Genomic DNA, 12,918 nt, shown 5'->3' on the forward strand with positions numbered 1-12,918 from the left:
CTCTTCCCTCTGTCACATATCCCTCTTGTCGCGACAATGCAGGAAGTCGAGCAGCAAAGCCACCCCTGCAGCACCTTCTGTGCTCCCCCCCACTTCCCATCACCAGCGGTCTCTGAACAACCACAGAGCTGCTGCCCTGGGGAGGCCCCTTCCTCCCTGTTCTCCCACCGCCAGCAGAGCTCCTCGGGGCTGCGCAGCGCCCGCACACAGTCACACAGGAACCACAAGCTCCCCGTTCCCAGGCTCGGGTGCTGTCCGCTCGCTGCAGAGCTGCTCCGGGGCTCAGCTGCTCTGTGCTTGTGTAGAAGCATCCCTTTCATACCAGCACCACCTCCTTTAGTCCTGGCTCTGAGAGGTGTGAACCTTGCCTTGTTTCTGGCTACCTGCAGCTGGGACTTTCCTCCATCTGCAGTTTGCTTTCGGCTGGGTTAACGGTGGCAAAGGAACGAGCAGGAGCACAGGCAGGAAGTGGTCAGTTTGTGGTCAGAGACAAGCGGCAAAGGAAGAAGAGGCGGAAGGGTCACTCCACTTGTGCCCCCAAGCCTGAAGGGCTACAGTTAGGGGGTGCTGGGCTCTGCTCTGTAATGGGGGGCAAAGGCTCTGGTGAGGGCATAGCAAAGCAGCGCTGGCAGCTGGGATGGAGCAGGGGAGCCCTGCTGAAACACCAGGTTGCTCTAAACCTGTGGCTAGAGCATGTCTGATATCCCAGCCGTGAGCCCTGAGGGTGCTCCCAACAGGCAGTGTAGTTACTGAAGGGCTTCAAATCTAAGGGGTTCAAAGCATCTCTTGCAAAGAGGCCAAAAAGCCACCCCTAAGACCCTGTCCCTCTTTGCCCCCCTGCACTAAAACTGCCCTGGGCAAGAGGAGGAAGAACTGCCACAAGCAGTGGTGAAGCTGCAAATAGTCCTGTGGGGCACAGGAGTGAGGTCAAACCCTGCTCCTCATGGGATGCAAGGCACTGACCCCTGCCCACAGCCTCTCCTTAGGGAGAGAGGAAGCAGGCAGAACCCAGCTTCCAGCCTCTCAAACAGGAATTGAGAGCAGCTGGGGGACTTCCACCAACCCCTCTCCCTGGTCACGGGAGTGGGGAAACCACGGTGGCAAGGCCCCAGGTGACTGGGGGATGACATAGACAATTGCAGGGGCAGGATGAGGTGGAAATGACACCTTGTGGAGTGTAAGTCAAGCAAGGCAAGGGGGAAAGGCATTCCTTCAGTCAAAACGCAGGGACAGGATCAGGAAAGAACTATTTATTACCCATAAATACAGCAGACTGTTCGCGCCGGGCGTTTTGTTTTCAATATGTTTGTTTTCTTCCATTTACAGAATTTTGCACTGAAAATATATACATGTCTGTTCAACCAAACAAGATCTGCAAAGAAAAACCCCATACAAAACCCTGAAGAGACCAGAAAGGGAAGTAAGACACAGCAGAACCCCAGCATAAAGACCTTGCTTCCCCCTCTCCTCTACCGCTCGCTGCACCCAGCTCCAACACCTTACCTTCACTGCCTCCCAAGCCATGAGCACGAGGCACCCCACTCACCTCCATCTTGCCCAGGCCTCCTTCTACCTCTGGCAAGCCTATTGCAGGGCGCAGCTTGTTGCTACTTTTCAAGATCAGGCCCTCTTAAAACCAGTTTTGGGATGGGAAACGGCTCCTGTGGTCACAAGTCCCATGGGGACGTGCCACCTGCCGGCCCCCTTCCTGCCTGCAGATCCCCGCTCTAGTGTCACAGTGATCAGGCGGCTGTGGTGGGCCCCCTCCCCGCGCAGGGAGCCAGGCAAAGGTGCGCAAGGCACAGCTGAACCCCCCCCAGAGCAGAGCTTAGTGGTGGCCCCTGGTGATGGGCAGCCCTCCAGCCCCTCCATGACTCCCATTCCATCACCCACCCCACTGCGAGAAGACAAAGAAAGGCCCCTGCCCCACCAAGCCCTCCAGCCCAGCCAGGAGGGAGGAAGACTATGTGCTGCTTCCTCAATCCATCTGGCATGAGGCTGCAGGGAGACTCACCCCCACTTCTTCCAGCACACCCCTCTTGGGGGTGGCATGCAGGACAAAGTCCCCAAAGCTCACTGTGGCAGATACAGCACATGGGGAGTGTGTGGTCTTCCTCGCCATGGGGGCTCAGTGCCTAGGTGAGGAGGATGGGAAGGCACAGAACAAGCCCTGCCCAGCACCTGCGGTCCCACATCCCACTAACGGTTCCATATTCAGCTGGAAGGACGGAGATATGGGGAGATGACTCCTCCTGACACCCTCAAAGCAAGGGCAGCTGCCTGCTTGGAGAGTGCTGGAGAGACACATAGTCTCCATCCAGCCTTGCTCCACAGCAGCTCCAGTGGGATCCCATCAGACAAGGAACCACCAGGGCCCAGTTCCAAAGAGGGGGCAAGGGGGACAAGCACCACAGAGCATGAAGCAGCTGACGGGCTGGGAAGTGAAGAGGGGACAGACAAGGGAAAGGATCTTCCTTTGCTAGGCCTTGCCCCAGGCTGAGGCTGTTAAAGCTCCCCTTCCTTGTTCCCCACTGCCCCTAGAGGGGGAAAGCAGGATTAGAAGCTGGACAGACTGGGGAGGGAGTGCTGCCTTCAGAAGAGCAGGGAAGGCAACTGCTCACACACACGACGCTCTCCACTCCACGTCTGGTGGGGTGAACATCTCCCGGTGTCTCTGCTCTCCCCCTCGAGGCACACTCCCTCTGGCCCTCGCCCGGCCATCTGGAGCATAGAGCGTGAGCAGCAGCCCCCCACCCGCCCTTCCCATCTCCTAGGGCTACTCCAGCCCCCGAGGGCTGGTTTCCCAAGGACTCTGCAGTGTAGTGCCTGCAACGTACAGCCCTAGAGGTTTCCCCAGGACTCGGGTGGGGGGAACTGGTCCACATCCCCCATTTCATTGTAGGTTTGCTCTCCCATAGTGAAGGTCAACTTGTACCGTAGCCTCACTTTCTCCTGGAGGTAGGGGAGAAAGAATAAACAGTCAGAAAAGGGTGAAAGAAAGGCATGAGGCACAAACCCTGCAGGTCTCTTGGAAGCTGAGGAGAGCAAACAGGGATAGGGTAGGCAGGCTTTGCCCAGGAAGCAAGACCAGTCCCTGCTCATGCCCCAGCAACAGTGCTGTTACCTTCTGTGGGTTAGCAAGCAGCAGGACTTGTGTGATGGCACTGGGGTGGACAATGGGGTTGAATGCCGGCAGCTCCGTGCCTGAGGGAGGCTGCAGCTTCACCTTCATCACCTATGGAGAGAGAAGAGCAGCCCACGTTCCCAAAAGGGACATGGCAGCCAGAGGCCCTGCTCCTGTATTTGGGGAGCCTCCACAGTCTAGCCAGAGTATTGTGCTGGTTCCTGCTAATCTGAAGGCAACACAACTCATTCTCAGCCCCACAGAGCTCCCTCCATCCAGCCTGCCCTTCCTGCAGAAGTAGAATCGCACTTTGGCCAGGTCTGGGGACCTCAGCCCCATCAGTTGCCTTACCTTGGGGACAGCAGACTGAAAGACAATGTTGCGGATGGGCTGTGGGGCCGTGCTAAGCATAGAAATCACCACCACAAGCACATCAGGCCTCTCAGGCAGAGCATCCTTAGCAAAGTGGAAGAGGACACGGAAGCCGTGCTGATCATAAACCGTCACAGGGAGGATGCTGCCTGTGGGAAAGGCAGGGACAGGCAGCAGTCAGCACGAGGGAATTGGTCCTGCCGCAACCTTTGCCCATAACCCAAACTCCATACAAATGACAGAGACACTGCTCCTCCTCAACCTCCACAAAATACAGCCAGCAAGAAGTTTCCTCACACTCTTCCCTTCCACATGCACACGGTTTGTTCCCCCCAAGCTTGCTCCCCTTTTCCTCCCCAGCTCACTGGGTTTGATTGACTCCAGAGGCACAGTGATGTTGGCCAATGAGATCTCCTGGGGTAGTGTGGTGGCAGGAGGCTGTGGTGGGACTGCAGAACTTCCTGCTGGTGTGATAGCAGCTTTTGGGAGTGCAGCAGGGGCAGGCAGCTCCGAGGCCAGGGGCAGCGTGGGGTTAGGGGAAACACTCTGGAGCATGGGCAGAGCGCTGGGGTTGTGGGCTGTGGTGCCAGAGCTGCTCCTGTTCTGGAGATCCCTCAGGGTGAGCCGGGGGGGTGGCTGCTGCTTCTCCCTGTAGGGAGAGAGAGCAAGGAGTGGAACAGGGCACTGAAGTGGCACCTCCAGCACCCCAGAAATGGACACCATGGGAAGATGAGAGATGGCACTACTCCTCCTTACCATCGCACTTGCTGAGACTCTGGAGGCAAAGACTGTTGCAGCAGAGCCTTGCCCAGGAGGTCCAGGTCATCCAGGCCACTGGTGGAAGGAGAAGGTTTGGGGGAGGACGTGCCAGCATCTGCTTTGACTGGTGGTGTTGCTGTGATAGGGGTGATGTTGAGCTCACTGCTATCTGATGACTGTAAAAAGAATGTACAGGAGACCCCCCCCCAAGCAGGGTTGCACATCAGCACCAATCGTCAGATGTGGGACATTTCCCTACCTACTACCTTTGTTGCTTTCACCACCCCCACCACCTTCTGCCCTGGCTCCCAGCATGTTACCTGGAAGCTGTTCCAGCCACTGCTGTCACCAGCCGGGGCAGGATGAGGTGCTGGGTCATTCAGGCCTGCCAGGGATAAAAGCAAACACGATGCTTAGCTACCAAAAGCATTAAATGTGGCCTGAGTAAGACACAGAAGCAGCAGGGCAGAACCACCAATCTGGTCTCCATCTCTGGCTCCTATCCTTGCATGGGGGAGAGTCAGGAGGGTGACAGTGTTTTTTCTGCCCAGAGATCCTCAGTTACAATCCAATTCTCACTTCAGTTAACAGAGAAGTGAATACTACTGTGCTGACAAGCCTAGCTGACCACAGTCTACTCCATGCTGTTGTACTCAAAGCACCTATCTTTGGAAGCATACTTGGTTGGGAAAAGAAGGACTCTAGAGCCTCCCAGGACTGGCACCTCACAAGAATTCCACGTGAATAGTTCTGGAAGTCCCATGCATCTGCTGGCAGCTCATTACTTCAGCTGCAAGGAGTAAACATGAGGAGCTGGGGGGATCCACCCTTGTGATCCCATCTGGGGATGGCCATTGCATCACTCTTGATTTACCTGCCAAGTCAGTTCTCCCAGAGCAAATCAGAGGGCACATCCCTGCAGGCTCTGACTAGCCAGGAAAAGACCATCGGACTGAAGTTCAGAATCATAGCAGGGTCTTTTCCTCCTTCTCCTTCATACTAAGGACACTTCTTGGGTCTTTCATTATTCATCTCTCCCAGAACTCTCCCTTATTCATGTTCCTGCCACAAGGAGAACCATCCATGCAGACTGTCCAGAGTCAAGGAGAAAATAAAGAGCTTTTGCTCCAGATTTCTCACCTAAAGACATGAGTTCATCATCCAGCAAGGAGACAGAGCCACCTTGGTCAGGCACGGGAACTGCTGAGCCACCTGATAGGGTGGGCAAGGCTGGGTAGGAAGGGCCTGTTGCTGGGAGATCCAGGCCTGACAGATCCAGAAGAGCTGAGGTGCTGCCTGCAAAGAAGGAACAAGCTGAGAGACAGAAACCTTCTGCAGTGTGTTACCCTTCCTCATCCCTGGGAGAGGAAACTCTCCTCTCCCTTTCAATTCCCTCTCTTCATGCATCAGTCATCTCTACAAGCCATTTCCTCATCTCAACAGCCCCACTCAGACCTCCTGCAGGTTTCACCTTTCCACTTCTCTCAATCGTCTCTTAACACTGCAGGAAACCATCAGTAGCATTCCTCTGCTTGACCTTCCTGTCCCCATTCCCCAAGTCTCCTCACCTCGAATGGGGCCGGCCACTGTCTCCCCATTGATTTCTTCTCCCCGTACAAGCTGCTTATAGAGATTGATCACCTGTGTCAGATTGTCATTGGCTTGCAGGATCTCCGCTGAAATTGAACAGGTGGGAAGTTTGAAAGTTGTGACGAAACAAGACTGCCTTTTATACTCCAGCTCTGTTTATTCCTTCAAAGCAAGGCCTGAGGAACTGATAGAGCCCACTGCAGACAGCATTTTCACAGTTGCTGCTGCACAGGGTATACTGACACAGCAGGACAAGCTACAGTGAAGTGAAGGAAGCCTGTAACACTGCCAACTGCTGCCATGTGCTCATGATTAGTGCCAAGCCACAGACTAACTAACCTACAGCAAACAGGCACCCCAAACAGACTGGCAGCTGCCAAGCACAGGCTCCCTGAAAGAAGATGGAGGGAGAAGGGGACAGAGTAAGAAAGGCCAGATATGCTTACCCAGAGCTTCATCATTGTCTTCTGTGTCACTGGCGAGCCGGAAAAGCATGGGCCTCATGCGCTCACAGCGCTGATACAGCTCCTGAGGGAAGAGGACAAAGGGATTCTGAGATGAGAAGCAGGATACTCAGCTGGGGGTGCAAAATGGGCAGGAGGAACTCCAGGGGATACGGGTCACCTCAGCCCAGGGAGAATGCTGGGATGGCCTTTCCTCACCTTCATTAGGTCCTCATTGCTTTCTGTTGTCTCCCCCTTGCTGTAGTTTGTCACCATCTCTGTCAGTAGTTTCACGTTGTTGTTCACCTCCTCAATGGCATTCACCCTCTTGGAGATCTTCTCCATGCGCTTCTGGTCCTAGAGGGGAAGCACGTGAGAAAGAATGTCCTTGCCCTTGTCTGCAGCTTGCGATGGAAAAAGGCTGGCCTGGCAAACACACCAACTCCCTGGACTAAGGCACAGCAACACTGCCCTCAAAACAGCTCCCACTCCAGATCATCTCTGGGCCAGCACTTGCTGAGCAGGAATGGAATTACTATAGATCTAGGGCAGCAGTGGGGCTTGGGCCGCAGAAAGTGCCCAGAGCCATTCCTCCAAGTAGCCAAAGGATGGCAAAAAAAATCACACAAGGACTCTTTAGCAGCTGCTGTTGCTGCAAAACTTGGGGCAGAAGCTCTGTACATCTGCATAAGGACAGAGCTGATGCTCCCTTGGTGTCAGCCATTGCCATGCAGACCATGACTCCCCAGCTCCCGTTTTCCCCAGCCGCACCTCCTGAACCATCTCCTTGATGAGCTTGTTGGCAGCCCGGAGATCCTCAGGATGGGAACTTTTCAGGAGACGAGCCAGGATCTGCAAATACAGAAGGTGCCTCTGAGCCCAAGCTGAGAAGTGGCAGCCAGGGGCACTCTTGAAACACTAAAGCCAGTTACCCCTGCCCTAAACCCGTATCTGACAGAGGGAGCCAACACTGCCAGCCCTTTGCAAGCCCAGCCACAAGAGTTTGTGGGCTGTCAGAGACAAGGGAGAGAAGTAGTATAACTGCACTTCCTTTCCCATTGTGGCTCTGGTCTTTCCCTGAAGATCCCCTGCATTTAAAATCTGCTCCTGGCTCCTGCCTGCCCATCATGCACCATGGAGACCATGGAGCACAGCAGCACTAGTACTGAGGAAGAGAGAAAGCCTGCACATGTGCCCTGCAGCAAACTGGCATCACACCTCTGCTGCAGAACTACACTCAGAGGAGGCCAACACTTATTTAAATGTATCAGCATTGATAGTGCAGAGGCTTGTCTGAGGGGTGACACAATTCTGATGGAAACACGATGCAGAATGGGTCCAGGAGGGGCTAAGTAGCTGGGCAATAAGAAGACTGCAATGCTGGGGTTGGGGAAGAGATAACAGCAACAGTGTCTGCGGCTTGGATTTAAACCTTATGACCAGATATCTCAGACGTGTGGCGAGCACAGAGCAGCAAACCTCCCAGAACCTGCTTGGCTAATGTCAGTGCTTCACCCTTTGCACCATCCTGCAGATAAGTGCTCCAAAGGTCAAACTGAGACACATGCCCCACCTCTGGCTATTTCCCTTGTCATGACTTTGGAGTGGGGCCTCAGCATTCCTGTGATGTGTTTTCTGAAGGACAGCATGTGGAGGAGGGGCCTGGACTCTTTCTGGATCTCCATCTCAGTGGCCAGGAGATGCTGGGGCAAAGAAGATGTTGCCTGCTCACATTCTCCTTGTACAGAGCCCTTACCTTGGATTTCTCTTCGTCATCAAAGATGATGTTCTTGGGCCGAGGGGGAGGAGGTGGAAAAGGAGCATCATCAGGCAGCTTCGGGTCACACTTCACAATCCCTGCAGTAGACACCAATGGAGGGAAGTCAGGAGGACTCACCCACTGGGGGATGGCACTGCCACCTAGGGCTTTTCTTCCCTAACAGCCTACCAAACCCATCTGCGACTAAGGGTGTGTAGGTTTGCTCCTACTACCCATGATCCCAGATTGTGTTTTCATGGAAGAACTGCCCTCCATTCCCCTTAAATATCCTCTTAGAAAAACCCAGCATCAACTGCAAAAGCACTCACAGCCCTTCAGCCCCTGCCCTTCCCAGTGCCCCATCCCCTGTAGGAGCAAGCAGATATCCCCTCTAACCCCTCTAAGCAACAAAGACCACCAGCAACTCCCTCTGCCCAGCTAGGAGCCTCAAGGCACCTGCCTCTGGTGCTGAGCCAGACTGAGGGATGTGCTGGATGTAGGCACAGGAAAGGGAGAGTGGTTTAGATTCTGCCCAAACCATCCTTCCACCTTCCCCTTCCAGACTCTGCCTCTCACCTTGTTTCTTGAGCATCTGGTAGGCTTCTGAGATCTTCACCTCGTGAGGCAGCCCCAGCGTCCAGCTGTACATCAGCTCCAGGATCTTTGACTTCACTTTTTCTGATGTCCGGCTGCCAAGATACTAGAGGAGGAGAGAAGACGTGGCTTGAAGCTGATCTGAGCTGTTGCAAGCCTGGTCTGTTCCTCTCCTCCCCTCCCCCAAAAGTGAGACCGTTCCCAACGGCACAAGGAGGAGGAAAGAGGAAGCAAGCAGGAAAGCTCATGAGACCCTTGCAACATGTCCTGTGCTGTGCTTGGTTTCCACCACAGGAAACACAAGAGGTGGGAGCCCCTCAGTGACATGCAGGGACAAGTGGGAAGACTCAGGCAAGTGTCTGTCACCTTGTGAAGGAAAGGATACTGCTAACAGAGGCTGCTCAGCAACTAAGTCCTTTGGGAATGAGGACAGCAGGGCAGGGAGGGGAAGGACTGTGGGTAATGGTCCCTGGAGCAGAGCTCAGCCTCACTCTCCAGCACAACTGTGTGGCACCTTTTAGAGCCTGATGAGCCCCAGATGAGCCCCAGATGACCAGCTGGTAGATGTCCAAACATTACAGCTCTCCCCTTGCCATGCACTCATCCTTCACAATTCTCCCATGGGTCTCCTGGAGGCTCTGGTGCTACAAACACTGCATATGTCACACAAGGCCAGCTGTTTAAGGCAGAGAACATTCTCTAGGGTGCCTAACAAGAGGCCTTTAGGATGCTGCTGTCACTGCCCCTGGCTATTCATCATCACAAGCTGTGAGTGACAGATGAAGGTTTTCCTTAGTCATATTTAGTCTGTGTTCCCTTAACTCTACATTTGCTGGTCTTAACTGTCTTGACTAAATAGGAGAGCATGCACAGCTTGTTCTGCTGCAGGAACAGCAGCATCCGCACCTATCTGACTTGAGCCTTCAGAAGGACTTGCCAGAGCACCACTGACCAGGCCTGGGCTTGCCCTCTGACAGTGTCTCAACCAGGCTGGGACACCCCAGAGACATGGTCACGATGTCAAAGCTGGGGGACGTTCCTGAGCACAGAGCCCAACAGAGATGCAGGGAAGGCGACTCCAGGCACGCACATAAACACAGTAGAATCACAAGTACTGGTTGCATCATGTCTAGCTGGCCTTCAGCTTCCTGCATCAAGAATCAGCCCAGAGCAGAAGGTTGAACGCTCACCTTCCCATCGGAAAATTCACCAGGTACAAGGAATAAACTTCCTACTAGCAGTGTCCTGTTTCCCCCCCATCATCTCAATGGGTGTCTAACTTTTCTGCTCAGACACTATTTCTTCCCACAGCCCTCCTGCCACCAGGCTCCAGTCTCCTCCATCCAGCACGATGCTCTGAGACCCACCTTGGGTGACACCACTTTGATGAGCTCATTGAGGAAGCGGAATTTGCCCACCTCATCGTGGAAACGTTTGCCACAGCTCTTCATGCAGGACTCCAGCACCTGGGGAGAGGGACCAGGTGAGCCCCAGCATGGGGTCAGCAGCAGCTTCAGAAGCCAGATCCTCCCTGTGCCAGGCATGTGTCAGGGGTCTGTGGCTATCCTCACAGCAGAAGACATCCCCTTTCCCTCCCAGGTGGCCAGGCACCCTCCCAAAAGGAAGCAAGAAGAGCTTCTTCCTTGGGGTCAGTGTTTGCAGAGGTGGCTCAATAACCCATGGAAGGCTATGTTAGAGAGCTCACAAACACTGGTGGGATTTCACACTGTGGATCCATAAAATAATTAAGCGTCAGAGAATCATTTAGGTTGGAAAAGATCATAGAGTCCAACTGTTAATACTGCCAAATCCACCAAAAGAAAAATCAGCTTTCTATCAACTTCAACAGGCTCTCATCCTTCATAGGAACAAGACTTTTCCTACCAGTCATCCCTCCAGTCTTGTAGAACCATCTTCTCCTTTCTCCCACCTAAGGACCCAGGTGCTACACGGTTTTCTCAGAGGTAATTCAAAGCTTCTCATGTCCCTCCAGCCAAACTGGAGCAACCCCACACGCTGGCCCTCCATCCAGTTCTACCAGCCTGCAAATGCCCTTACCGTGAGGGCCTGGATAGCTTCCCATTCCTGTGGAGACTGGATCTTGTGGGCAAGAAGTCTGGTAGCAAGCGGAGGACTGGAAGGAGTGAAGGGAAAAAAAGACTAGCTGGTTATTGGTAGAAAGCTTGGTGCCTGTGTGTCTATCTGCAAATCCAGGGTTGAAAAGCATGTTGCAAGTTTAAGGCACCAAGACATCTCAAAACCCTGTGGGAACCTTCTGTCAGAGGACCAGGGCCAACCCTCCCTTTGAGGGGCTTTGTGCCTATTCAGCTCTCAGAACAGCCATGCTGAATGTTACCAGGTGGAATCACAACCCAGGCCTGTGACCCAGAGCACACTGTAGAAAGGACACAGCACTTACCCCTCTAGCTCCTTATTGAGTTGCTCACAGAAAGCATTGATACCATCCCAGTCCAGGTCCTTGTTCAGGGGGTTTGTCGCTTTGTCTAACGGTGTGAGAAGGGGACAGTGAACAAGATCTCCCCGTAGGGAAGTGAGGGTCAATACTGCCCCCGCTCCCTCCACGACACCCCAAGATCTGCGGCCCCAACACCCCTATCTGCCCCAGGCCGTCCCCTCTACCCAGCACCAGGCCCGCCCTGACACACCGCTAGTTGCGACCCCCCTGTGAGCGCCGCCCGTCCCTCACACCCCGGTGTCCCCCCTTCGCCATCCACCGCTCCCGCCGTGCCGGGCCGCCCGTGTGAAGGGGCGCGAGGGGAGGTCTGCTCGCAGCCGCACTCACTGATACACGCCTCCAGCGTCTCGGGCTCCATGTTGGAGGGCCCCGGCCACCCCCCGCCAGCTCCTCAGCGGGGCCCGTGCGCCCGCCCGCCGCGGCGCCGCGGGGCCATCGGGAGCGCACCCAATCCTGTACAGCGGCGCTGCCGCGGCCTCACCATAGAGCGCCGGAAGTGGGGCAGGGCGCCCCCTGACGCAGCGCACCCGCCCCTCCCGCATCCACCATAGAGTTCACCGGAACGGCGGAAGGCGGGGAGGGGGCAGAAGAGGAAGGCCTCCGGGAAGAGGACACAACCAATGAGAAGCGGAGCGGACCGGAAGCAGCCCCGCTGCCCTTCCCGGAAGAGCCCTGCTACGGGCGGTTGAAGCCACTTCCGGCATGAAACCCAAACACTTCCGCCCGACGGCGGAGGGAGCCGTGTGTCCTTTAAAAGGACACGGTGCGCGGCCGGTCTGGCGCATGCGTAGTGTGAGCCCGCTCGGCGGGGGGGGGGGGGGGGGAGGTAGGGTGTGCACCGTCGGTGTCTGTCATCGGGGCTCTGCAAGCAGGTGTCTGGGGGGAGCGGGTGTTATAGGAGCTGTTATAGGTGCTAGGGCTGTGCCAGGGACCCCTGGCCATCAGGAAGGGTTCCAGGAATATAAACTTCGATTATCCTTATTGAGGGTGCTGAGGCGCTGGCTCAGGGTGCCCAGAGGAACTGTGGCTGCCCCATCCCTGGCAGTGTTCAAGGCCAGGTTGGACAGGGCTTGGAGCAACCTGGTCTGGTGGAAGGTGTCCTTGCCCATGGCAGGGGGTTGGAACTGGATGAGCTTTAAGGTCTCTTCCAATGCAAACCTCCTGTGCTTCTTTCTCTCTTGCGGCTCTGGTAACCCAGGCCAGCCCTAAGTGTGACATTTAATACCTCTGGTTTTCTCCATGCTCCAGTGGTGTTGGAAGGAACAGTGTCTGAGCACCTTCTCCCTGTGACGGGTTATTGCTTTTGTTGTTTGCTTTTCTTCTTTCTCAGTAACACTGGTGAAAAGGGGCCAATTCAAAGACGTTCGGGGACCACAGCCCTCCTGTTTGCAGAGTCCTCGGTGCATCACGTGGGCATCGGTGCTCCAGAGCTTGCCCTGCCGGAGCCTCCGCGATAAGAGCACGATAAGAGTGTGATACAGCCTATTCAGCGTTAAAGCATCTAAGCCAGAAGACAGACGTCTGAGTCAGAGGGGTCCTGTGTGGAGTTACTCATTTACAGTGCTAATCCCGCAGATGGCAGCCGAGGGAGCTGCCCTGAGGTCACGCCTAATGTCTTTTCCTTATGGATAGCCATTGTTTGGAGGCGGAATTTTTGGCCATTAAGAAGTACTTTCTGGCGCTTGACTGTAGTTCTTTTTTTAGCTGTTACTGACTTGCATCACAAAGCCTTTTTTAAGCACCTTCCATAGAAAATGGTCACATCCTTCCCTTTCCTGTGCTCAGGCACGTTTTACATGGG

General features: G+C 54.9%; 1 protein-coding gene across 3 annotated transcripts; it reads right to left on the reverse strand.

Annotated features, from left to right (window-relative positions):
• Nucleotides 1-1,235: 1,235 nt before the first annotated feature.
• On the reverse strand, nucleotides 1,236-11,710 carry GGA1 (golgi associated, gamma adaptin ear containing, ARF binding protein 1). 3 transcript variants are annotated; one of them, XM_034062958.1, is made up of 17 exons: nucleotides 11,599-11,710; nucleotides 11,061-11,145; nucleotides 10,700-10,775; nucleotides 10,009-10,107; nucleotides 8,624-8,747; nucleotides 8,045-8,145; nucleotides 7,060-7,140; nucleotides 6,508-6,645; nucleotides 6,292-6,373; nucleotides 5,824-5,931; nucleotides 5,396-5,551; nucleotides 4,576-4,640; nucleotides 4,253-4,431; nucleotides 3,862-4,145; nucleotides 3,476-3,645; nucleotides 3,125-3,235; nucleotides 1,236-2,952 (listed from the first exon to the last, which is right to left on the reverse strand). In XM_034062958.1, the coding sequence occupies exons 1-17, from the start codon at nucleotides 11,657-11,659 to the stop codon at nucleotides 2,842-2,844; spliced, it is 2,031 nt and encodes a 676-aa protein (XP_033918849.1). In that variant the 5' UTR covers nucleotides 11,660-11,710; the 3' UTR covers nucleotides 1,236-2,841. The 3 variants fall into 3 exon arrangements, with proteins under 3 accessions (XP_033918849.1, XP_033918848.1, XP_033918850.1); XM_034062957.1 differs by having other exon boundaries at nucleotides 11,455-11,693; XM_034062959.1 differs by having other exon boundaries at nucleotides 11,445-11,617.
• Nucleotides 11,711-12,918: the final 1,208 nt, after the last annotated feature.

The sequence above is a fragment of the Melopsittacus undulatus genome, chromosome 5 (assembly GCF_012275295.1).
Source record: "Melopsittacus undulatus isolate bMelUnd1 chromosome 5, bMelUnd1.mat.Z, whole genome shotgun sequence".
Taxonomy (NCBI): Eukaryota; Metazoa; Chordata; class Aves; order Psittaciformes; family Psittaculidae; genus Melopsittacus; species Melopsittacus undulatus.